Genomic DNA, 24,670 nt, shown 5'->3' on the forward strand with positions numbered 1-24,670 from the left:
CGTTCAAGTTTGTAAAAGAAATCAAGAAAAAAAAGGAAGAAAAAAAAAAAAAAAAGAAAAAAAGAAAAATTATTAATTACAAAATAACAATGAACGTCTCTGGTGCGATAAAAAATAATTCTCGCAATCGAGGAACACCATAATCTTCATTTTCTATACGTCCATTACAATGATTTCCATATTTTTCTTGTCTTCTCGTCTAAGGAACAATATATATATATATATATATATATATATATATATATATATATATATATATACATATATATATATAACTATTTTCTCGTATTAAATATGTAAACTATCTAATGCTAAATACCCGTTCTTCTTCATTTTATTATTATTATTATTATTATTATTATTATTATTATTATTATTATTATTATTATTATTATTATTCTAAATCTATATGATCGATGGATTAATTATTAATAATAACGATTTACGAATAGGTATGTAATATATAATGTATGTATGTACGCTTTACATAGTATATAATATATATATATATTCATATATATATATATACACGTATACATATATATATATATATATCCACTAGAGTTTTTGGTCAAAATTCTTACGATCAGTACGTGCGTTTGTATCGCATTTTTTTTTCAAATATATATTTTTCACAGTTAAATAGAAGACAATAGAGGAGAAAGAGAGAAAGAGACGAAAGGCGAATGAGAAAGCTTCGTTCAAAGTTTCAAGGGAATATTATCTACATGTATAATTTTTTTTTCAGTTAATGAAAGAGAGAACAAAAAAAAAAAAAAGAAAAAGAAAAACCGTAGAAAGTAAATAGAAAACTTGAAAATCAATTTGTTTTTGCTCTCGGCCTATTCCATTGTCTTCGAACAATCGTAAAATCGAAAAATTTTTAATAATATCTAATCTCTTCGACATCTCATCGCTAATTTAGCTCGTTTTCTCGCTTGTTTCATTTGTTTCTGTTTTCTTTTTATTTGTTTATTTTTTCTTTTTACTTCTTTTTTTTTTGTTTTTTATGTTTTTATTTTACTACTCGAGAGAACACTTTGATCAAAGACTTTCATTAATTTTTGTCACAGATAGTACGTAAAATCGATTGGAAGAAGGATTTGTCAAAGACGACATCTAATCATCTTTCTTTGCGTTCGTGTTTTAGTATTTCATATATTCTTTGCTTGTTTGTTTGTTTGTTTATTCCTTGAAACACAGTTGATAGAGATTAAAACGATCGTATCTGAAATGTTGCAGGAAGAAGAGTTTTTTTCCCTTTCTTTCTTTCTTTTTTTTTTTTAAATGCATTCTATTATTATACTATTTACACTAATGTCTTCTCGATCCTTGTCATCACAGTGGGAGAGTTTAACTTCGTTTTTAGTTGTTTGTCTCTTTTATTTAGTTATTTATTCAATTTATTTATTTATTTATTTCTTCTTTTCTTTTTCTTTTTCTCTCTCTCTCTCTCTTTCTCTCTCCCTATTTTTTCGTCGAGAACGTTCACTTAAAGCTTTAAAACGTAGGTATGTATATTGGAGCAGCACTCTGTTGAATTTCTCTCCTTGACGCAAACTCGATTTCTTCGTACGTTACTGGAAAATAGAAAGAGAAAAAGAGAGAGAGAAAGAGAGAGAGAGAGAGACATGAAAAAAGGAAATAAAGCAGACAAAAATGCGCAGGCTTGAACGAAAATTTGCATGCGTATCACGATCGACTTTAATGCAAAGCAACCAACTTTGCCTCTGTGATTTATGGATCCATCAAAATCTCCTTTCTACGAGATTTTTAGTTTATCTTAAAAAGATCCACTGCGAGTTACATCGTTCGGATAGAATATTATTATTATTATTATTATTATTATTATTATTATTTCTTTTTTCTTTTGTAAATATTTCTCTCTTCAAAAAAAAAAAAAAATAAAAAAAAAAAAAGATCTACGTTTCTCGAATGCCCCTTTAATTCGTCCTAATTTCTTCTTAAGGGGGGAAAAGAAAAAAAGGAAAAAAAAAAAAAAAAAAAAAAAGACGAACACGAACGAAAGATGTTTCTTTCAGTCCGATCCAAAATTTTTTTACGAGATTAAATTTGTAATAATATACTTAACCCTTTAAGGCGTAACAATTTGTTAAGAAATTCGTTTAAAAAAGAGAAAGTATAATAAAAAATATACAGTAATTATCTTTTACAGAAATATTTTCACGAAATTTACAATCGAACATTAATATATTATAATAATTGTTTGAACAATTGCATTAGAAAGCTAAATAAAAATTTGTTTTTTCTTCTTTCTTTTTTTTTTTTTTTTTTTTTTTTTTTTTTTTTTTTTTTTTTTTTTTCTTTTTTTTTTGAAATATCGAGAAAGAACATTTATTTAACAATTCATATCTAAAGATTTTGACGTCATAAATATTAGGAGGAAAAAGAAACGATAAAAAAAAAGGTAGAAATATAGTCACTCACTTTGAAAGGATCACCATCGATTTGACATTCCACTTATACGGTGATGTAATAAGCTCGTGGCTTGTCCTTCGAGATTGTGGGGCTGAAGTAAACCCTAGGGGTTGTTGGTGTGAAAGTTGAGCAAGTCGCCCAAGAGGGCGGTGGTAACGTGTGTCAGGAGGAATAGTAACCCTCGTGACGTTTACGACACTTTTCACGTGCTATATAGCAAAGTGCTATCGTTATCAACACGGCTATCGTTATACCCATGCCGATACTGATCCATATTATCTCTTCGTTAATACCACTGTAACCTTTACCTGAAATCAATTATGCAATATTTCTAACATTGCAATTTTGAAATAATTATTCCGCTACGAATTTTCTTTTTTTCTTTTTTTGTTTTTCTATTAGCAAAAAAAATATACATATATTGATGAAAAAAATAATTTACGAATATTATGTCAACGAAATATATGTTGTACTAACGAAAAGTTTACGTTGATTAATACAATGGAAAATAAAAAATGAAAAGGAAACATTTTCTGTAAAAGATAAATTCGCCTGAATTTATGCAATATGTATGAAGACGAGGGTATATCAACAGTTGCATACATTCAGGCGTTGCAGAAATTTATATTCTACATGCATGTACAGAAATCGAACGATGTAAATTGATGACCTATAACCAATGAAAAAAATTTTTTTTTTTAATGGAAGTAACACAATTATATATATATATATAAAAAAAAATTTATATAGATATATATAAATACATATAGATACATATATAAGAAAAGAAATATATTGTATTATTATATTATATTTCTAATGTATTATGTATTTAATTGTTAAAAGAATATAATATATATATATATTTATTTATATTTATATATTATATTCTTAATAATAAAACTTATTCTCTTAGACACGGATTTCTTTCTGAAGGTTTAATGAAATAGAAGAGATTAAATGGAAAATTTACAAGATTTTGTTCTTTTTTAATTGTTTTATAAGAAAATTTGAAATATCTATTGAAGAAATATTAAAGTAATATGAAATTTTCGAGTTTGACATTTAAAAAGAACTTTACTTAAAATCAAATTCGAAAGTTCATTTTTTTTTTTTTTTTTTTTTTTTTTTTTTTTTTTTAATGATATCGATGAATTTCTTGAAACTTCGTTTAAAGAAAAATTGTCGTGCAGAAATATCTTGGAGTATAACTTTACAATATTACTTTCCAATTTCGATATCACATTCAACTGGAAATACGAATCAGTTATAGACTTTTATATTTGACAACTTTTTTACCCCCGTTTTTATCTCGTACACATTTTAAAATGTCTTTGAAATGTTTTGGAAATTATTTGTAATATATATGCAATACATTCCAGTAAATAATATACTTATAAAAAAATCATACATATATATATTTAATGAATTATTTACATATCTTTGAGATCGTCTTTTAATAAGTCAAGTAAGAGTAAAATCTTCAAAATTAGACAGAGAGAAATAGAAATAGATATGAAGAGAGAAAGAGAGAGAGAGAGAAAGAGAGAGAGAGAGAGAGAGAGAGAAAAAAAAGAGAACAAAATCCAACATTTTCCTTTCTCCTCAATTTCATGCTCCGCTCTATAGAATATCTATACCTAATGCCATGATATCCACACCATTACCATTGTAATGGGAACTATAAATCCCAACTTTGCCAGCAACACGTCCACCGACTGGCATTTTCTGTCTTTTTCCTTTTCTTCCTTCCTTCCTTCCTTCCTTCCTTCCTTCCTTCTTTCTTCCTTCCTTCCTTTCTTCTTTTCTTTTTTCCTTCCTTCCTTCAATTCACGTTTGTCACCTAATGAGAACAAAAAAAAAAAAAAAAAAAGAAAAAAAAAAGGATCAACAACTACTATTTCATCGTGTAACATTTCAATTAATTATTCGATTAATTTAACAAACTTTTTCAAACGAAATAAAAAATTTTCGAAAGTATTTATGGATGATTTTTCTTTTTATATTCTTTAACATAATCGCACTTCGTTGTTCCCGTTGGAACATTTTAAATATAAAAACTTTTAGAAGGATTATTTCGACGTTAAGACGGTGAAAGAATGACGAAGGAATTATTATCAAATGGATAGATCGGGAAAAAGAGTTATTTGTATTCTTACGGTAGGAAATAAAAATTTCCATTACGAGAAGTGTTTTACGTTAATTAGTGAAAGACGAATTTTAATGAAAAGTTTTTAATCGTTTAGAAAGTCCTTTTACCTCGAAGTGTCAAAAAGTTGGTAAGTCATGTGCATCTCCTTCCTTATGTACGAACGAAGTGCATCTACTTCTTAGAACACGATCTGATCGAACTGAAACATCGTAAAAGTTATATTGATTTACGTATATCTATATATATACATACATACATACATACATACATATATATATATATATATATATAAAATATTTTCTATAAAGTATACTTGCACCCTTTACGTATGCAATCATTGATACATAAGAATTTATACAAATTGTATATATAAATAATATACACGAATGTATAAACGATTGCATACATTCAGGAGTTGTATAAATTTATATTTTACGCATATTAATGTCGATGTAAATGATCAAATGAAGACATTATTGTTTCAACTGACATAACAAATAATGTTACATTCGTTTCGACATCCCCTACATTAATTCATAGTAAAATTCTATACAGTAGTTTATTGAAATTCTGTTCTACTGAGAAATGTATTTGCATCGAGGTGAACGTTTATAAATACATCTTTCAAACAAAAGAATATGAGGCTTTACAAATGTTTTCTCATACTGTCGTTGATAACTGGATTAACAATAAATAGTTTTAAATATAGACTATACATATGTGTATATATACATATTTATATTAATATACAATATCAATGCTTTGTATTTATATAGCATCAATTCATTGTATTTATATACATATACATATACATATACGTATACTTAATATAATGGCGTTTAATATAATTCACTTTTGAAGTCTTCAAAAAATTTTTTTACCATTTTTTTTAATCGACATAATTCCTCTTAACACTTGAATACGCTTTATTTTCACGGGGTGTTATAAAAATGAGCTATTCATTAAGCTCAATAATAAATGCTTCGTCATTAACATGACTTGAAAAATTAATGTGAGCAAAAGTTCTAAGTAATATTCATGTATGTATTATCGGGAATAACAATTTTTCTTGGACGATTAAATTCTTTCTTGATAAGAATATATAATCGTTGTAAAAATTTAAAGCTTCTCTTTCTATCTCTCTTTTTCTATATATATATATATATAAATGCACACACACACAGACACACTCGCGCGCGTATAAAACGTAATTTCGCAAATCTCATGAGATTTACGAGATTCATGACGACGATTTCGTTTAAAGACATTTTCACGACATATCTTTATAAGCGTCTGATTCAATTTTCTTTCCTGTTCGACGTGATATCTTTAGACATTTTTATTTTTCTTTCTTCCTTTTCTTTCTTTCTTCCTTTTTTTCTATTTCTTCTTTTTTTTTTTTTTTTTTTTTTTTATAATCGATTGAAACATTAATAAATTCATTTCTATTGTAACACATAATACAAATAACATATAATATACCAAAAGTGGATTATGACGTACAATATGACAATTAAATCTGTTATTATTTAAAATCAGAATAAAATCATAATGATAATTTATACGAGATAACGATAATTTCCATTTCTTTTGTTAAAACGATTTAATTCATAAATTATTCATTATTTATTATATATTTCATTTAGATTGAAAAATTAGAATGATCCTTATGAATTAAGAAATAATTCCCCTATTCATAAATTTATCCTTCCTCGTTGATTTTATTTTTAAATAAAGCATATTCACGATGTTTTTCTAGCTCTTAGAAAGCTTGAGTGAATTCATCGTTTGCCATAAGGATAGGTCACGTGACGTAAGTCCTCCACTTAAGTCCTCTTTCTCCCTTTCTTTCCCATTCCCCTCACCTGCCCACTCCACTCTCTCTCTCTCTCTCTCTCTCTCTTTTATCTTTTTCTCTTAAGAGAATCTCATGGTTACTTTGACATCATAGCCAGAGGGCCGAAGATTCAATCCTCAGTTTTAGGACTTTACTTATACATAGTAGTTGCTTTTGTTATTGCTTTGTGAAAAACATTTCGTTTATGTATGTCTTTGGATAAGTGAACGCAACAAGTTACTTATGTTTCGACTTAAACATAAATACATGTTCTCTATGTACGTCATTATACACAAGTATACATGCGATAATACATGAGATATTCTTTATCAGTATTTAAGTGTAGTATACGTGTATATACTGGAGTCCATTGTAACTTTTACAATTGCATAGAACAGTTTTGTTCTTGGTTTACTGTGATAGACCAAATACCATTGTTGTCTTTGAATGTTCTGTTTTTATAACAGTTTTCTTTTTTTCTTTTTTTTTTCTTTTTTTCTTTTTTCTTCTACATGCTCGGGTACTATCCTCCAACCTTTCTACTTTTTCACTCGTCAAAATACTACCCACATTGACGATACTCTAAAGAGGGTAGAATCTAGAGTGAAAGGGAGACGTAGAGAGAAAGAGAGAGATAGAGAGAGGAGAAATAGAGTATCCGTGTCTTTTTACTGAAGATTACTTTCCTCACTTTCTTTTTCTTATTTCTTTTTCGTCTTCTTATTTTATGTCTTCTTCTTCTTCTTCGTCTTCGTCTTCGTTTTCTTCTTCTTTTTGCTTGGATTCTATCGATTTTTCCTTTATTCGAAAGAAAAATTTCATCTGATGATTTTTTGTAGTAAAGTAGAAAATATTTCTTTCATTTTTGCATAATTTACACATACAAACACACACACATACACACACACATATATAAATGAAAAATCAGCATATAATCGAAAAAGAAATTATATATACAAAAATAAATTATGAATATATTTTTCTCCATTAATATTTTATATTTAAAAATCGAAAGAAATTATATAACATTTGGATATTCTTCTTTTGTCTTTCCTATTTTCCTTTTTTTTTCTTTTTTTTTTATAATAATAAATCTCTTTTTTTTTTTTTTTTTTTTTTTTTTTTTTAATTCGAATTTAAAGTGACAAAAATTTTTTTGTTTATTACGAATATAAAGTGACAAAAGTATCTATGTCCTTCTAATTTAGAGGATATTCGTGATAGTTGGAGAAATAACATTTACAATTTTTACGTTTAAATCTCGTTAAAGACGATTTCACGTAAGATCTTCTTGCTTTATTTACTTGCTCTAACATTTTACTTATTTTTTTTTTCTTTTCTTTTTTTTTTCCCAATCCCCCTCAAAACTCTCCGTTACCTACATCCAATGCATTCTTGGCTTTCATCCCTGAAAATCTTTCTCTTTTCGTCCCTCGAGCTTTTAAGGTCGACCTCGGACAACTTGGTGGGTATCGTTAATTTATAGAAATACTTTAAAAGACCATTTTATACTTTCTTATGTATAACTGCACACATACATACATATATAAATAGTTTTATAATAGGTATATGATAAGAAATAAGATATGGATTATGTTGGCCAAAGTTTTCTTGATAACTAACACAAGAAAAGTAATTAATTAAAAAAAGAATTAAGAAAAGATTTAATACAAAAATTATTTACCTTAATGTTTTATAAATTTAATAAAAAATTATATATATATATATATAACTTATATAATCTACTTATATAATTATTTTATAAATTTTAAAAATATAACTCACATAGTTTTATTAATTTAATCAAAAAAGAAGGAAAAAAGAAAAAAGATAATTTACATAATCGTTATATAAATTTAAAAAAAAAAGAAAAATATCAAAAAAATTCTTTCATAAGAAAGAATGTATATATATATATATATATACATACATACATACATACATGCATACATACATACGTACATACATACATACGTACATTTATTAAAGCTTTCGTTTATTTATTTCTGTAAGAGCCGATACATTTAATTGCATATTTTATGTTCAGAATATATACAATATATTTATTCTTGGAAAAATGCATAGATAAAAAGGAAATCTTCTTTCCAAAGCATATTTTCTTTATTCGATCATAACGAATGCTTACGAATTGAAACGAATACTCCATATGTATATATAGATATCTCTATATATTATATACGATATATCTCTATATACAATATACATAACTACATAGTATATTGGGAAAATACATACATATATCCACCTATCACCCACTCATCCATCCATACATACATATACACACACACATTAACAATGCTAAGTTTAAATCGTTTTATTTCTTACGAAAGATATCGAGTTTCTTACTAGGGCTTGAGAATGAGGATGGGGAGAGGTTGGGGTTGGCGACGAGGGTAGGTTGGGGAAAAAAGGGATGGGGTGGTAAGATGGATCGAGAGAAGAAATTTTACGACTTGGCACGTGAAACGATCTCGAAGCGTATCCCACGGCCTTCCGCAACGATCCGAGCAATTAACTATATTACATGGGACGCGATTGATCCTTGTTATAATATTCAACGTATGTCATGTCCCAATTAAAATTTTTATCAACAATATATATATATATATATATATGTATATATGTAACGTGGATATCGCCCGGGTATCCATCGATTGTTATTAGCATATACGTATATCTACGTATTGTATGTAGATATGTATATATGCACATAAATATATGTATTGCATGCATACAGGGTGTCTCGTATAAATTTGAATAATTTGAAGTGTCTTCAGTTGTTTTTGATAATGCGAAAGTAAAAGAAAAAGAAAGAACAAAAAAAAAAGAAAGAAAGAAAGAAAGAAAGAAAGAAAAATTAACTTCTTTTTTATAATCGAAAACATTTTTATTATTAGTGTAGATTCGTTGTTTCTAATAAGACGTATTTCAATAGTGCGACGTATTTTAATATTATATATTTTGTAAATTATATACTTAATGAAACATCTCGTTGAGATATCTTCTGAAATATCAATTTTAACAAGAAACTGTTTTAATTATATTGTAAAGATTTTCTTGTTGTTGTTGTTGTTGTTGTTGTTGTTGTTGTTGTTGTTGTTGTCGTTGTTTTTATTTTGCTTTGGATTATTTTTATTAAATGTCACATCTTTCATCGTTCAAGATCGATCTGATAATGAATAAATTCTTACGATTGAATTCATCTTTTTATAATGTATTTTAAGAAAAAAAAAAAAAGAAAAAAAAAAAAATATATATATATATATCAATATACATATATATTGATTCATTAAAAGTAATTCATGAATAGTTTTGAAATTCTGACAAAAATGGTTCCCTTTGATCAAAAAACCTTGAATCATTTATGTCCTTCTGCATTTGTTTTTTTCTTTCAAATAATTAAAAAAAAAATAAATAAAAGAAAAGAAAGGAAAGAAAAAAAGAAGTTGTTCTAGTCGTACGAAGACACCCTGTATAAGTCGTAATTGCCAAAGGTAAACGTTGAAATGAAACGTACTACTAGTTTCATGAAAATTCTTCCTTTCGGCATAGAGGACGTTCACGAACAGTTGAGAAAAGGTTTTCGAAAAATTGTCATTCGAGTTTTGATGTGACCACGCCCTTCATCGGATTTCCCTTCTCGACCAATCAGAAACGCTTGCTTCGTTCTGTCATCGTGTTTACCCTATCAAAAGATGCAACCCACGTGGATAGAGAAACAAGATAGAAAGACAGGAACATAACAAAGACAGAGACAGACAGACAGACAGAGAGAGAGAGAGAGAGAGAGAGAGAGAGAGAGAGAGAGAAAGACAGAAAGAAATAGATAGATAGATAGATAGAGAGAAAGAGAGAGAGAGAAAGAAAACAAAGTAAGAGGAAACAATTAATATAAGAAAAATCGATTTTGATCTAATTTTTCGAAAAAGAAAGCAAAAGAAAAAAGAAAAGAGCAAAGAAAAAAAAATGAAAAAAGAAGTATCATCGGAGGATCTTATAGATTTACGAATAACGAAAAAGCGTTGTTCGTTGTTCGAGAGCTTGATTAGTTTCAGGAAGACACGAATTAGTCAGAGAGGAAGCATTTCTCAAGGCGTTTGTGTTGGTTTATCCGTGGATCGACATGACCGGCAGTGGTGGATAAATGCAGCAGGAAATTCGTCGGAAACGTGATTAGAGTACGGTTAAAAATCGATGACGATCGACGATAGATAATGTATAAATAACATTTGTCTAAAATTATATTTATCCTTATTTTTGAGAAACGATCGATCAGAATTTATTTTCGTTTTATTACGATGAGAAAAATGAAACCGAATTGTTTCGAAAGTGATCGATCACTTTAATAATATTTTAGAATTTTTTTTTATGAAGGAATATCATTTTCACTTTTGTTTTCTTTGTCCCATTTTTCCCCTTTCCTTTTATTTTTATCAGTTTCTTTCTCTCTTTTCTTTTCCTTTATTTCTTTTTTCCTTTTGTTGTTTTCTTTTTTCTTTTTTTTTTTTCTTTTTTCTTTTTTTTTCCGGTTCTTCATTTATTATCCAGCATGAAAATAAGACTGAACTATAATATGTAATACGGATAATTGATTTTATTGCAGAGAGAAAAGTTCATTTTCAATTGGCTTTGTTTGACCGATTAAGTAATATCAGTAGTAGGAGTCCATTATTTCGGTCGGATATTGGTAAGTAAGAATATATTCCACGATTGATCAGACAACGTTTAAATGGATCGTACCTTGTTTTGGTCCGCCGTAGGATTACGAGTCGAGGCACCGTGCGTGGCACGTTTTAGACGATGCCAATTTACCACCGACAAGTAAAAAGAAAGAAAAAAGGCGAGAAAAAGGAAGAGAGAGAGAGAGAGAGAGAGAGAGAGAAAGAGAGAGAATAATAATGAAAAGAGAAAAGAACAGTTTTGAACTAAAAAATGAAAACAAATGATAGAGAGAGAGAGAGAAAGAGAGAGAGAAAAAGCGCGCACGCGAGAGAGAGAGAGAGAGAAATAGAAGGAGATTGAGCGAATAAGAGAGAGAGAGAGAGAGTAAACACACACCGAAAGTAAATTATCCGCGAAAACGAGATGATCAGTTTCCAGTGATTCTCGTTGTTGCCACGTTACCGTAAGCCTAATCAAGACTGGCTAGAGTAGAGCGCGTTGAGAGGGTGGCTGTCGAGCGACTGCCATGGGGAGCAACGGAGATAGCTCGGCACAGCGAAACCGTGGAGCTTCGGTAAGTGCAGTGGTGGGGTGAATCGACGGAATAGCAAAGCGCGCGCGAGAGAGAGAGAGAGAGAGAGAGAGAGAGAGAGAGAGAGAGAGAGTCTGTGAGCGAGAGAGAGAGAGAGTGTGAGCGAGAGAGAGACAGAGAGAGAGAGAGAGAGGGAGGGGGGAGAGAAAGAGAGAAGGGACGGTTCAGAGGAAGGAGAATATATGTGCGTTTGTACGTAACATGTACGAGATAGTACGGGGGAGGGAGATGAAAAACATAAAGTGGAGAAATGGGAAATGTGACAGACACTGAGAGAAAAAGAGAGAGAAAAAAGACAGAGAGAAAGAGAGAGAGAGAGAGAGAGAGAGAGAGAGAGAGAGAGAAAAGGATAATAAAAAGGAAAAGAAAGGCAGTAAAATACAGAAGGAGAAAGAAAGGTAGAAAAAATAAGACGGAGATAGAGTAAAAGAGAGAGAAAGATAGAGAGAACCTTTGGAAAATATTCGAAGAGGGCGTGAGTGTATAGGAGTTCAAAGATCGAGGCATTAGTATATGAATGCGTGTGTATCTCTGTATGCGTGTCTGCTTGTATGTATAAAACAGAAAGAGGGAGAGAATGAGAGAGAGAGAGAGAGAGAAAGAAAGAGAGAGAAAGAGAGAGAGGGAGAGTATGAAATAGGCGGGGTAGATAATTTTTGGTGGGGATAGAGCGACTAAGAGAGAAAGAGAAGGAGATATATGTCTATTGAGCGGGGATTGCCATGGGGGTGGACAGAACCGGGCAAGTCGTCGTGGTAGGGGTGCCGTTCGAGGGGTGGCGCGAACGGTTGCGCGTAGGGCTGCTGCCGCGAGGAGCGCCGCGAAGGAATACGAACGAACGTAATCTGGAGAAAAGCTAGCGCAAACCGAGAATGAATCAATAGAGCTTACTAAATCGGCTACAGCTCTTTATCTGTTTATATTCGATGTATTTGGATTTATATATCATATGTATTTTCAGACATTTATATATGTACGTCAGAAAAATAAAGGGATGAATGAGAGAGAGAGAGAGAGAGAGAGAGAGAGAGAGAGAGAGAGAGAGAGAGAGAGAGAGAGAGAGAGAGAGAATGTAGGAAAATATATTATTATAGCTTTAAATAATTACATATATATATATATATTATTTTTTTTTTAATTTCATGGTAAAACACCACTACAATACAAGAGAGTTTTTAGCGAACAAATGAAAAGAAAATAAAGATTACAAAGAATTGAGAATTACAAGATATCTTTCTTTCTCTTTTCTTTTCTTTTTTTCTTTTTATTTTTGTACTTTTTTTTTCTTTTTTTTTTTTTTTTTGATAATTTTATTTTCAACAGATATGTATGTATATATACCTATCTATTTTTATATTAATAAATGTTATTTACGATTGGAAAAAATCCAAGTTATAAGAGAGTAAAAGGGAAATGGGTGGCTTTCAAAAGAGAGATGAAAAAATATTTTCTATTTTTTCGAACATCCTTCGAAATACATACATCGAGATTCATCAACGAGTCGTAGCCATTCTTTCTTCGTTTACCATCGACCGACTACCACCCTTCGTAAATAACGGCTTACACGAACGAGACGTTTTCTACAACACCGAAGAGCAGCGACATCGTTGATTTATAAAGCCAGACGAAAAGAATCTCTTTTGAAAGCTTAACTGAAGAAGAAGAAAAGAAAAAAAGAATGAAAAGAAAAAAAAAAAAAAAAGAAAGAAAAAAGAAAAAGAAAAAAAAGAAGAACAATTGGTCGGTGTCGTTTCATTGTGAGAAATCACGATCGTAAATATATGATCTGTCGATAACAACATTATGTTTACATTTTATTTAACGTAAAATTTAACGTTTTATAAAATGTTAAATGGTCATCATATTGTATTAAAAAGAACGATATGCAATGTTAAATTAAATTTTAAATTGAAAATTGATTTTCGATAGTAAAAATATTTGATGATAAAAATAATATATTTTTCTTCCATAACATCCATTTACGTTAAATGGAATAAAATTTAAGCATCATTAAATCAAACGTGCGATGTTTTTCTTTTCTCTCTCTCTCTCTCCCTCTCTCTCTTTCTTTTTTCAATACGTCGAAAAGTGTAAAGGTTACGAATTAAACGTAAAGAAATACATTTTTTTTTTTTCTCTCTAATTCAATCTCACTAAATTGGAGAGATTATTTGGTTGATTTAACACCTGTTGCCATTGATAACAACGTATGTTTTTATTTTAAATCTAAAATCACGACGAATTTTGACCGATAATAATGAACGATCATAATGATAATTACAGATTACTGACAACGAGACATCATTGAAACAACATCTAGATTTTTATCATCGACAAATTTATGTTCAACGATGGATAAACAATTTGTTTGTGCCATTAGAACTTGATTTTCTTTGATTATATCTGATTGTACAAGATCATTTTTATATATCATATATTAAAAATAATATGCACGATTTGTTTTCACAATTGATAGAATGATAAAATGAAAAAGATCGATAACGTTATAAAGAAATGAAAGACATTTGTCATTGACTCTCTCTCTCTCTCTCTCTCTTTGTTCTTGAAAACAAAAGAAATGTTTTCCAATGCTTTCCCAGCAAATGGCAAATTTCTTATCATTAGTCGATGTATCTCTTTTACCATGTATTTTTGTCTCTCACGAATAAATATTGTTTGTAAAAAAAAAAAAAAAAAAAAAAAAAAAAAGAAAAAAAGTGAGAAACCAAGAAAGAAGAAGAAAAAAAACACGAAGAAAAACTAATAAAACTACAGCTCGTTGTTATTCATCGAAAAAAGATTCATCCTATTCCTTTTCTTCTTTCTCTTCTCCTTTTTATTTTTGCAACACCAAGAGGAGAATATATCGAATACCATTAATATCGAATAAATGGAGAAAAGGTGGCGGATATTTTAAGAAGCGTTCGTTTGTGACGTAAAACAGGAATTGTCGTATCTCGAGAAATTCAATCCTTCGAGTGGTATGTTTACCGAAATAAACCGATCAAACTTGTCCACGTAGCCAGGTATCCCTTTGTAGGATTAATTGAATCTTTAACGAAACATCGAGTAGGAATTATTCGATTTAACGAGGCATTAGCTTGAAGAACACTTACTTGTTTTGCTCCTTACGTATACATTTACGTACATATGTATGTGTACTTTGTAATTCATTTTTTTTTTCTCTCTCTCTCTCTCTCTCTCTCTCTCTCTCTCTCTCTCTCTCTCTCCCTAATTATAACATAATATACCTACTTAATCCATCCATTGCGAAATATCGCAAATGGAAAGTAAAGTAATTGAAATTGTTAAGATAATTAGTTTGAATTTTCAATAGACGAGGAGTTTATCTTGTAATGAATGAACTAAATTGGCACGATTACATTAACATTGGTGTTATATCATTTAGCGTATAAGTTTCGAAACATATTGGATTATACTATATCATTAACTTTCCTAAATTGAAGTTAATATAGTGATGGAAAGTACTATATGATGCATTTAATACGGGGACTGTTTCACGAATGACTTCGTATATTAACATTTTGATTATGCATCAACGTCGTACAACATTCGTCATCATTCAATCTAAGGATTTTTAATGTCCGTGTTAAAATGAGATTGAAAAAGTTTGTTCTTTTTTTTTGTTTTTTTTTTTTTTTTTTTTTTTTTTTTTTTAAGATATTACGCCGTCGAATGGAATTAAGGAAGGAAGAAAGAAAGCCAAAAAGAATATACAAAAAGAAAAGAAAAAGGAAGAAAATACTTTCAATGATATTTTTTATCCCACTCGCCATCGCCGCCACCCCCTCCTCCCTTATATATATATATATTTTCAATTCAATTTCTATACGTATAAGGCAAAACAAATAATCCCCTTTATTTATCTATACAAAGTATAGTGAATATAGTAAACTACATAAGTACGTAACTAGTATTCCATTAGTATTTTATTATATTTCATACTTACATTATACATACATACATATATATATATAGACACACACACACACATACACTTTCAACTTCCAAAAAGTTTCACTTCTTCATGTAAAATATTGAGAAAATCTGATTTAACGTGTAAGTTTTGAAACAAATTAAACTATCCTCTCTCATCTATTTTCTTAAATCAGGTAGAGAGAGAGAGAGAGAGAAAAAAAGAGTATGGTAGTTACATTGTCTTGGAAATCGATAAGATTTTCCCAAAGAAATAATTCGAAATGATAAGATGAATCGTTAGTTGTTAAACCTTAGTTCTTAGTTCCTATCTTTAGTTATTACCTCCTTAATTCCCTAAGGGTAATTATTTTCCTTAAAGCTGGATATAATAGGATTAACTCTTTATCAACTAATATTTATAACTTGCTGATAATAACTATCAAAAATTAAAGAGAGAGAGAGAGAGAGAGAGAGAAAGAGTGAACAAATGTTTCGAATCGAAGAAATAAAATTTTAATTCTTACGAAGAAAAATTCTTTCATCGTTCTATATTAACTATAATAGTTCTTCCTATCTTAAATTAATGTTTCCTATAATAATATGATATCATATCTCTTGTAATATAGAAGGAAACTTAATCAATTTTGAAACTCCTGCGAATTAGAACAGATTTTCCAAGCAATTCGATGACCAGTTTGTAACGTATGCGTATGTGTCTATATAAATATATATATATATATATGTATGTGTGTGTGTGTGTATAATATATATATATATATATATATATATATATATTTTATATACACATATGTATGTACATATCTAACTCTTGTTCGAAGTTTACTAAACAGTACTAGGTTTGCTATTACATAGAAGGATTTAGATATCGGAGGACGAAAGCTTCCTCTATTATTTAAGGCTCGTATCGAGAACAAGAGAAACAGAGAGAGAGAGAGAGAGAGAGAGAGAGAGAGAGAGAGAGAGAGAGAGAGAGAGAGAAAGAGAGAGAGATCAACTTATTTTTAGAAAGAAATATTTTCTACATCATTCTTTTACGATATTGGAAAAGAAAAAGATATATATATATATATATATATATATATATATATAATAGTTAAAGAAAGAGAAAAAGAAAGAAAGATAGATAGATGGATGAATGGAAGGAGAGATGGAACGAAGTTTTATCTTATATTCTTTAAATATAATCATTAAAATGAACATATTCCTTCTTTTTTCATTTCTTTAAAATATTAGATATTGAAACGAATATAAAAATAGTTATATATTATAATTTGAGAAAGAGAAAAGAGAGTTATAGATATCTGCTGTATCTTGTTTCTTTCAAGATAAACGCAATGAAACAATTGGAATATTGAAATTATGTGGTTGATATAAAGGTAAGGGGATCGATTCTCCGTAGGGAAATGTCGACCGAAAGCTCTTTGTGACCTTTGACTTCCCTTACCTGTCACTCTCTCTCTCTCTATCTCTATCTCTTCCTCTCTCTCTCTCTCTCTCTCTCTCTCTCTCTCTCTCTCTCTCTCTCTCTCTCTCTCTGTCTATCTTTGTCTCTATCTCTGTCTCTTTCTGCATTACTCATTCTACAATCTAACATGTAATTTAATTTCCTGGTTGATATGAAAGTTAACCGCATCAAAAGGCATCTCGTGGAATCTAGATAAAAGTAAGATCGTGGAGAGAGACCGAGGTCTAGGAAAGAGAAAGAAAAGGATATAAATTTTTTGACAGAATATCGATTTAAAAATGAGATTTATAAGTATTGCTTCTTTTTTGTTTTTTTTTTTTTTATCTTTCTTTCTTTCTTATCATTCGTTTCGTTTCGTTTCTTTTTTCTTTTTTTTTCTTTTTCTTTTCTTTCTTTTTTTTTCTCTGCTTCGTTATACCTTTCGATTATCCTTTGTATATATATATATATATATATATATATGTGGAATAAAAAAGTTTGTCAATATAAAAACAAAAAACAATGTTCCCCGACGTTTGCATATAAAGTTTCGATGCAAATCGAAAGGAATCGCATGTGATAAAAATCTCGTTCGTAAACTTTCCTCGAAGATTTAAAAGTCGAAGTAGGCGATTAAAAGTCGTTGACTCAGCTCGATCATTTCGAAAAAGAAAGGGCGAGAACGTAAGAGAGATCGAAAGAGGGAGTGAGAGAAAAAGACAGAGACCGCGTATGTATGTATGTGTAACAAATATTACGCAAAATCATAAATTTACGTCGCGGGAAGTAGTTTTTATTTCTTTTCTCTCTTTCTCTCTCTCTCTCTCTCTCTCTCTCTCTCTCTCTCTCTCTCTCTCTCTCTCTCTCTCTCTCTCTCTCTCTCTTTATCTTTTTCCCTGCGATTTTTTTGTCAAGTAAATAAAAACATGACGAACGAATCTCATTTATATCGAAACGATCGAACGTCATCAAATATATTCGCCCAGACGAAATATTTCATTGCCAACGTTTACGTCATCTCTCATTTATTTTTCTCTATTTTTTATTTTTTTTTCTTCTCTCTTCTTTTTTTCTTTTTTTTTTTTTTTTTTTTCAACGTGTCTCCAAACGAAAAGGTTAATTTAAAGCTCACGGACTACTCATTTTCGATTAATTTCGTCTAATGTTATATATATGATTTACAATGTAAATAGGATCAATAATTAAGACGAATAAATACATTATATGATCGAATTTAATTAATGAAATATTCGATGGATATGGAACGAGTTAATTTTGTTGCAAAAAGGAAAAAGAAAAGAAAAAAAAAAAAAAAAGGATTATCTAATCGAAATCAATTGGCTAATTTTAACTTCTCGTTTGTTCGTTCGGTATTATTATTATTCTAATAGATTCAAATATCTTCGATTGTTAGTTAATTTGGACGATTGTTTTTTCTCGAGAAATTAATTCAATAAAATTTTTTTCTAATATATTTGACGAATTTAATGGCTCGTCTCCATATTGGGAATGGTATCGATAAAGAACTTTACGAGATATAATTTATACGAGTAAAATAATTTATCAAAATAAAAACCATAGTGAAATTTCTAAAGCGTTCGTCATTTCATATCGATCGATCTCTCTCTTTCTCTTTTCTACAATATTTCTTTCTCAAGGATACCCTTTAGCCGTGCTTCATGTTTCCCATTCATTTCCAACTACAATTGATACATTCCGGATTATTTTTCACGTCGTTGTAATTATGGAGATGCATGCTCGACGTTCAACAACGAAGAAACGACGACGATGCTCAACAACGAAGAAACGTCGACGACGACGACGACGACGGCGACAACGATGAGTTTCCTTTAGATTGAAATACGTGGTGAAATATGTGGAAGAAAGAGGATTGAAAAGGAAGAAGAAAAAAAAAAAAAGGAAAGGAAAAGAAAAGAAAAAAGAAAAAGAAAAAGAAAAGAAATGAAAGAAAAGGGCTTATCGCTCTGTCTATAAATTTTTCCTATGTAAAATCGTCTATAAAAGTGATAACGTTTTCGTTTTATAGTTATTCATTCTAAGAAAGAATTATCGAAAGGTATCCATGTAATAATGTTGTTCATGGAACAGATAGACAAAAAAAAAAAAAAAAAAAAAGAAAGAAAAGTAATAAAATAAGTAAAGACAACAAAAAAAAAAAATACAAAAATACAAAAAAAAAATCGATTTCCATTTACATGTTTTAATATTAATAGTAATTAAAAATATATTTGACTTCGTCTTCTTTCATATTAATCACTTCATTAAGTAAAATCTAATAATCAATCTAATTAATCGACACTTGCACATCTGTAATTTATAATTAAAATTATAATTAAAAAATTTATAATTAAAAGATTAAGTTCGATATAATTGAATTAACATAGTGACAATTAATAATTAAACTTTTTATAACGAAAACGGACAAACTCTTTTTGATAATTCTATTTAAATGAATTTATACAATTTGCATCTGACAAAACAATATTATTTTATTGTCAAAGCCTTATATACAAACTACATGCTGACTTTAACTACATGCAAAACGCGTATTGAACGGAACACCATAATGAATAAATTTTTTTATAAATTCACCTCGCCTTTCAATTAAACGTTGTTCCTTTTTTCTTTTTTTTTTTCTTTTTTCTTTTTCTTTTTTTTTTTTTTTTTATGGTCGCTTCGTTTTTATTTTATTTATTTTTGTATTCCAATCGACACGAAATATCGAGAGAAGGGAACGGTTCGTTCGCGTTTATTGAACTGACACGTGAAGATGACGATAACATGTACGTTCTTGTTATTAATCAAGCGTTGTAAAAATAAATTGGAAAAAAAAAGTGAGAGACAGAGACAGAGACAAAGAGAGAGAGAGAGAGAGTGAGAGAGAGAGAGAGAGAGAGAGAGAGAGAGAGAGAGAGAGAGAGAGAGAGAAATAAACGAAGTAAAATAGTACCTAAAAAAAGAAAGGGGAAAAAAGAAAAAGGGAAATAGAGAGAAAGAAAAAAGAAATAAATATCTAGGAAGACTTAAAACATCGACGGATCTTTGTTAGTAGTGTTATCTTTTATAGCTCGTGGGAAAGACGAGTTTGACGTATACACATAACACGTACACGCACACGCATACATAACCAGAGATGCAGAAACATAGACACACACACACACACACACACACAAGATATGTGAATCCTATGCAAATGTATCATTCAACGAAGTGCGAGCATTCATCTACGTTGGTTACGTGTTGCTTAGCAACAAACCACGCGAACGAACCACGATCAAACGAGCGTATCGTATAAATCTTTTTATTTTATTTTTTTTGTTTGGTTTTGTTTTATTTTTTTTTTCCCCCTCCCCAAGAGGATGGTAAAATTACTAAAAACTATGTTACGCATGTAAATCCATTGATTTCGTTCACCGAGAGGTTTAATATGACAATTTCTAATAGTTCCATTTACGTTTTTACGTTTATAATGTAATTATTAATTTAATTAGAGTAAAAGAAAAAAAAACGTGAACATCTTTTTTTTTTTTTTTTTTTTTTTTTTTTTTTTTTTTTTTTTGATACGTATGTATGTATTTTTACGCATTTATTTATTTTTTAATTTTCTAATTTTTTTTTCTTTTTTTTTTTTTTTTTTTTTTTTTTTTTTTATGTATTACGTGAATATTTTCATATTTTATTTAAAACTGTATTACATTATACATACATACATACGTACATACGTACATACATACATACATACACGTGTATTAATATTTTTTTAGATTTAATTTAAGGCAAGCATTTTAATTAAATATTATTGCAAATTTTCTGACGCGTGTAATAATAATATACATGTAATAGTAGATTATATTCTGATTGATTTCATGTGTCAAATTTTTTTTTTTTTTTTTTTTTTTTTTTTTTTTTTTTTTTTTTTTTTTTTATGTTAAACGAATCACTTATGTTTCATTCAAAACGTTATTATATCGTCTAATAACATTATCCATTTATATACGTATATATTTATTTATCACTGTCACTTATATAGAAATTACGTAACGTGTATACATTACATGATATCATTTTACATTAATCCAACAAAATTAATCCATATAGATACATATGTAAGATAACACGTATTTATTATATATATATATATATATATATATATATATATATATATTATATTGATCATGTAAACCTTTCATTGAAAATGTTATTATATATATAAATAAAATAATATATGATATATCTGATGTGATGTTTATCAGAAATTGAACTAAGAGTTCCTTTCGATGAATGAAAGCATAAAAGAGTTTGCAATAGTCTATCGTTTTCAATTCAAAAATGAAGATTTGACATCTTAACGAACGTAATTACTGATAATCACGCGAGATGAACGAATTCAATTAAAATCGTTTGACTTTTTTTCGATATCAATCGGACCATTTTAGTAATTACAACGTTTACTTTTCATTTCGTTGAACATTGGAATTCGATTGAACGTATTTTTAAACGACTTAATATTGGGGATTAAGTATGATTGAACAAAAGATATCGAATATCGTTCGAATTAAAATATCATTCAATTAATTAGACAGATATATTTGTTTTTAATTGATAAACATGATCGACTTATTTATATCATATATATGAATTATCCAATAAATAATGTGAGTATGTTAAGTAATTTATATTTAAATAAATAACATTATAGGATTTTTTTTATATTGGAAAATTTTTAATATTTTATATCTAAATAAAAAAAGTATGTGTATATGTGTGCGTGCGTGCGTGCGTGCGTGTGTGTGTGTGTGTGTGTGTGTGTGTAAATAAAAACAAGTTAATATTATTTTACTGAGAAAATATTATTAGTATTTTATATTTAAATAAACAACAACATTATTATAGATAGTATTATAATTATAAAAATTATAAAAATATAATATTATTATGGAAATATTTTTCTTACGAATAACCTTGAAACATGGAACAGAATAAGGTGGAACTTTGAAAGGATATCAAAGTTATCTCATTACTTAGTAGTATAGCTTTTGATAATTAATCCATTGGGATGAGTTTAACAATAGCTTTTCAATGAGAGGACAATACGATTAAATAAGAAGATGATCACGATTCTTGCCAGAAAATCTACAAGAAGGTAAGGTCCAGGAGTTGAGGATGCAACAGGCTGGAGACTTAAATATACGCTTGCACCAACGAAAAGAGCTAAGAAAGTGGATTGTTCGTTGAGTGTCTCAGAAAGAGAAAGAGAGAGAGAGAGAGAGAGAGAAAGAGTCTAGACGATAATAATCGTTATCAAAAAGTATACTTATCGGATCTTTTCTTTTTAGGAAACGAGCTTTATTGAAATTCCACGAATTTTCACATTGAAATGTAAATTTTCATGATTTGATAATTTTCATACCAATGATTGTAGCTTTTTAATTAGGCTTAATGGCTTTTTAATTTTAGAATAATTCAACAGAGTAAGCGCTGAGTAAGCATTTATTAATCATTTGTAATCTATGTAATTATTTATTGATTATTTATTAATCTATGTAATTTTTTAAATTAATCGCAATACAATTTTCTTTTCTCGCAAAATAAAATGAATTTTGTTGATAAGAATTTTTTCAGAAAAATTGTTTATAACAAATTGTTAATTAATTATTAACAATACGTTGTAAAAACAATGAAAATTTTGCCCTTTATAATGGCGTTTGATTCGAATTTCTACGATTTTTAGTTTCGGAGATATATCCATATAAATGATAGGCATGACTATTATAATAATATATAAAAAAATTATTAAATAAAAAATAATAATTTGTTTATATTAATTAATCGTTAATTAATGTAATTTTAGAAATAAATCTAAATTCAGAATATCTTTTCTGTCAAAATAAGATGATTTTATTTCGTAAATATTTTTTTCATAAAAATTGTTTATAACAAATTGTTAATTAATTATTAACAATACGTTGTAAAAACAATGAAAATTTTGCCCTTTATAATGGCGTTTGATTCGAGTTTCTATGATTTTTAGTTTCGAAGATATAACCCAATTAGTAAAAGACATTTATGATGTCCCACTGACCTATATAATTTCATTCATATTAGCTCGGTGACACACTGACCTACATAAATTCCGAGAATTTACGTTGTCCTATTACTACTACTACTACTATTACTACGAACAGCTGTATTATACGAATTATGAATGAAAATTTTTCGAAGACGATATTTTCGAAACGAAAAGTCATACAGACTTGAAAAAAACACCATTTTCAAGCATATTTTATTCTTTATTTGTTTAAACAATGCAATAATATTGTTATAATAAAATCAATTTTGTTAATAATTTTTTTAATTAAATTTTTTCTTTTAATTGAATTTTCGGAACGAAAAATCGTAGAGACTAAAAAAAAAAACACTGTTTTCAATCGTATTTTATTCTTTATTTATTTAAACAATGCAATAATGTCGTTATAATAAAATCGATTTTGTTAATAATACTTTTTTACGAATAGAATTTTTTCTTTTCTCTCGTAATAGCGACCTAATTATAATGAAATAATTCAAACAACAAACATTATAATTGTGTAAATAATTAAATATTTCTGAGAGAAAGAAAGAAAAAAAAAAAAAAAAAAAAAAAAAAAAAGAAAAACAATTTATAAAAAAATAAAAAAGAAAGACTATAAATCACGTATAAAAGAATTAAAATAGAGTTTTGAGCATAAGAAAATGGAATTTCGTGATAGGGGATTAGCGAATCGATGAAAAATTTTGACAGAATCATTCGAACGTAACTAAATCGATTCCTTTAAGTCGTTCAAGTGTACCAAATTGGTGCCACATTAATAACATAAATTTTCATAGGTTTCTGATGTTCTGTCTATAGGATGAGGAAGGATGTGAGCAAGTGAATAAAGTGGGCTAAAGAGAGAGAGAGAGAGAGAGAGAGTAAGTAAGAAATTATTGACCTAAGTCAATGTGTCCCATCGTACGTTCGGGGATTATAGTCCGTACATAGACGAATACACAACATTATTATGACTCTCATTCTATATGCTATTGCTACTACCTGCCTTCGACGTTATGAGCATCGGTAAACAAGTAACGTATACGTGATATGCACGGTATGTTAGAGAACGTCGACTGTGTTTACAATAGCTTGCAGTTGAAAACGCTGAGAAAGGAAGAGAGAGAGAGAGAGAGAGAGAGAAGGAGAGAGGAAGAGAGAGGGAGAGAGAGAGAGAGAGAAATGAAAAGAAAGAGTCATAACGTGAATGACCTTAATACTTGCACAAAGATGATTTTTTCTTTTCTCTCTTTTTTTTTTTTTTTCTTTTTACGTGGTATATTATACGTGATATTTCTGAGAGTGTGCAAATGAATTTACAATGAAGAAAAAAAAAAAGAGAAAGAAAAAAAAATTCGATACTATTACACTTCTGCAAAATTAAATAACTTTTTCTATTAACCCGAAGAAATTAGCATGTTGTATGAAATGTTTGATGAATTAGATATTTAAAAAAAAAAAAAAAAGAAAAG

General features: G+C 28.6%; 1 protein-coding gene across 6 annotated transcripts in view; it reads right to left on the minus strand.

The window, feature by feature from the left end:
• Nucleotides 1–433: 433 nt before the first annotated feature.
• LOC124953952 overlaps nt 434–24,670 on the minus strand; it is a 49,967-nt gene continuing 25,730 nt past the window's right edge. Inside the window, exons 1-6 of one of the 6 annotated variants that reach the window (XR_007102384.1) lie at nt 11,508–11,622; nt 9,967–10,134; nt 4,699–4,790; nt 4,080–4,282; nt 2,449–2,747; nt 434–1,580 (exon numbers count right to left, since the gene is read on the minus strand). Coding sequence is in view for 1 of the 6 variants with exons in the window: in XM_047506064.1 (XP_047362020.1) it covers nt 2,602–2,747; nt 4,080–4,164 (231 nt within the window). In the remaining 5 variants the exon portion in view is untranslated. Of the gene's footprint in view, nt 1,581–2,289; nt 2,748–4,079; nt 4,283–4,698; nt 4,791–9,966; nt 10,135–11,189; nt 11,623–24,670 lie in introns of those variants that run through there. The other 5 variants (XR_007102387.1, XR_007102383.1, XR_007102386.1 and 2 more) reach the window with 5 other exon arrangements.

This window comes from Vespa velutina, chromosome 13 (genome assembly GCF_912470025.1).
Source record: "Vespa velutina chromosome 13, iVesVel2.1, whole genome shotgun sequence".
NCBI classification, from domain to species: Eukaryota; Metazoa; Arthropoda; class Insecta; order Hymenoptera; family Vespidae; genus Vespa; species Vespa velutina.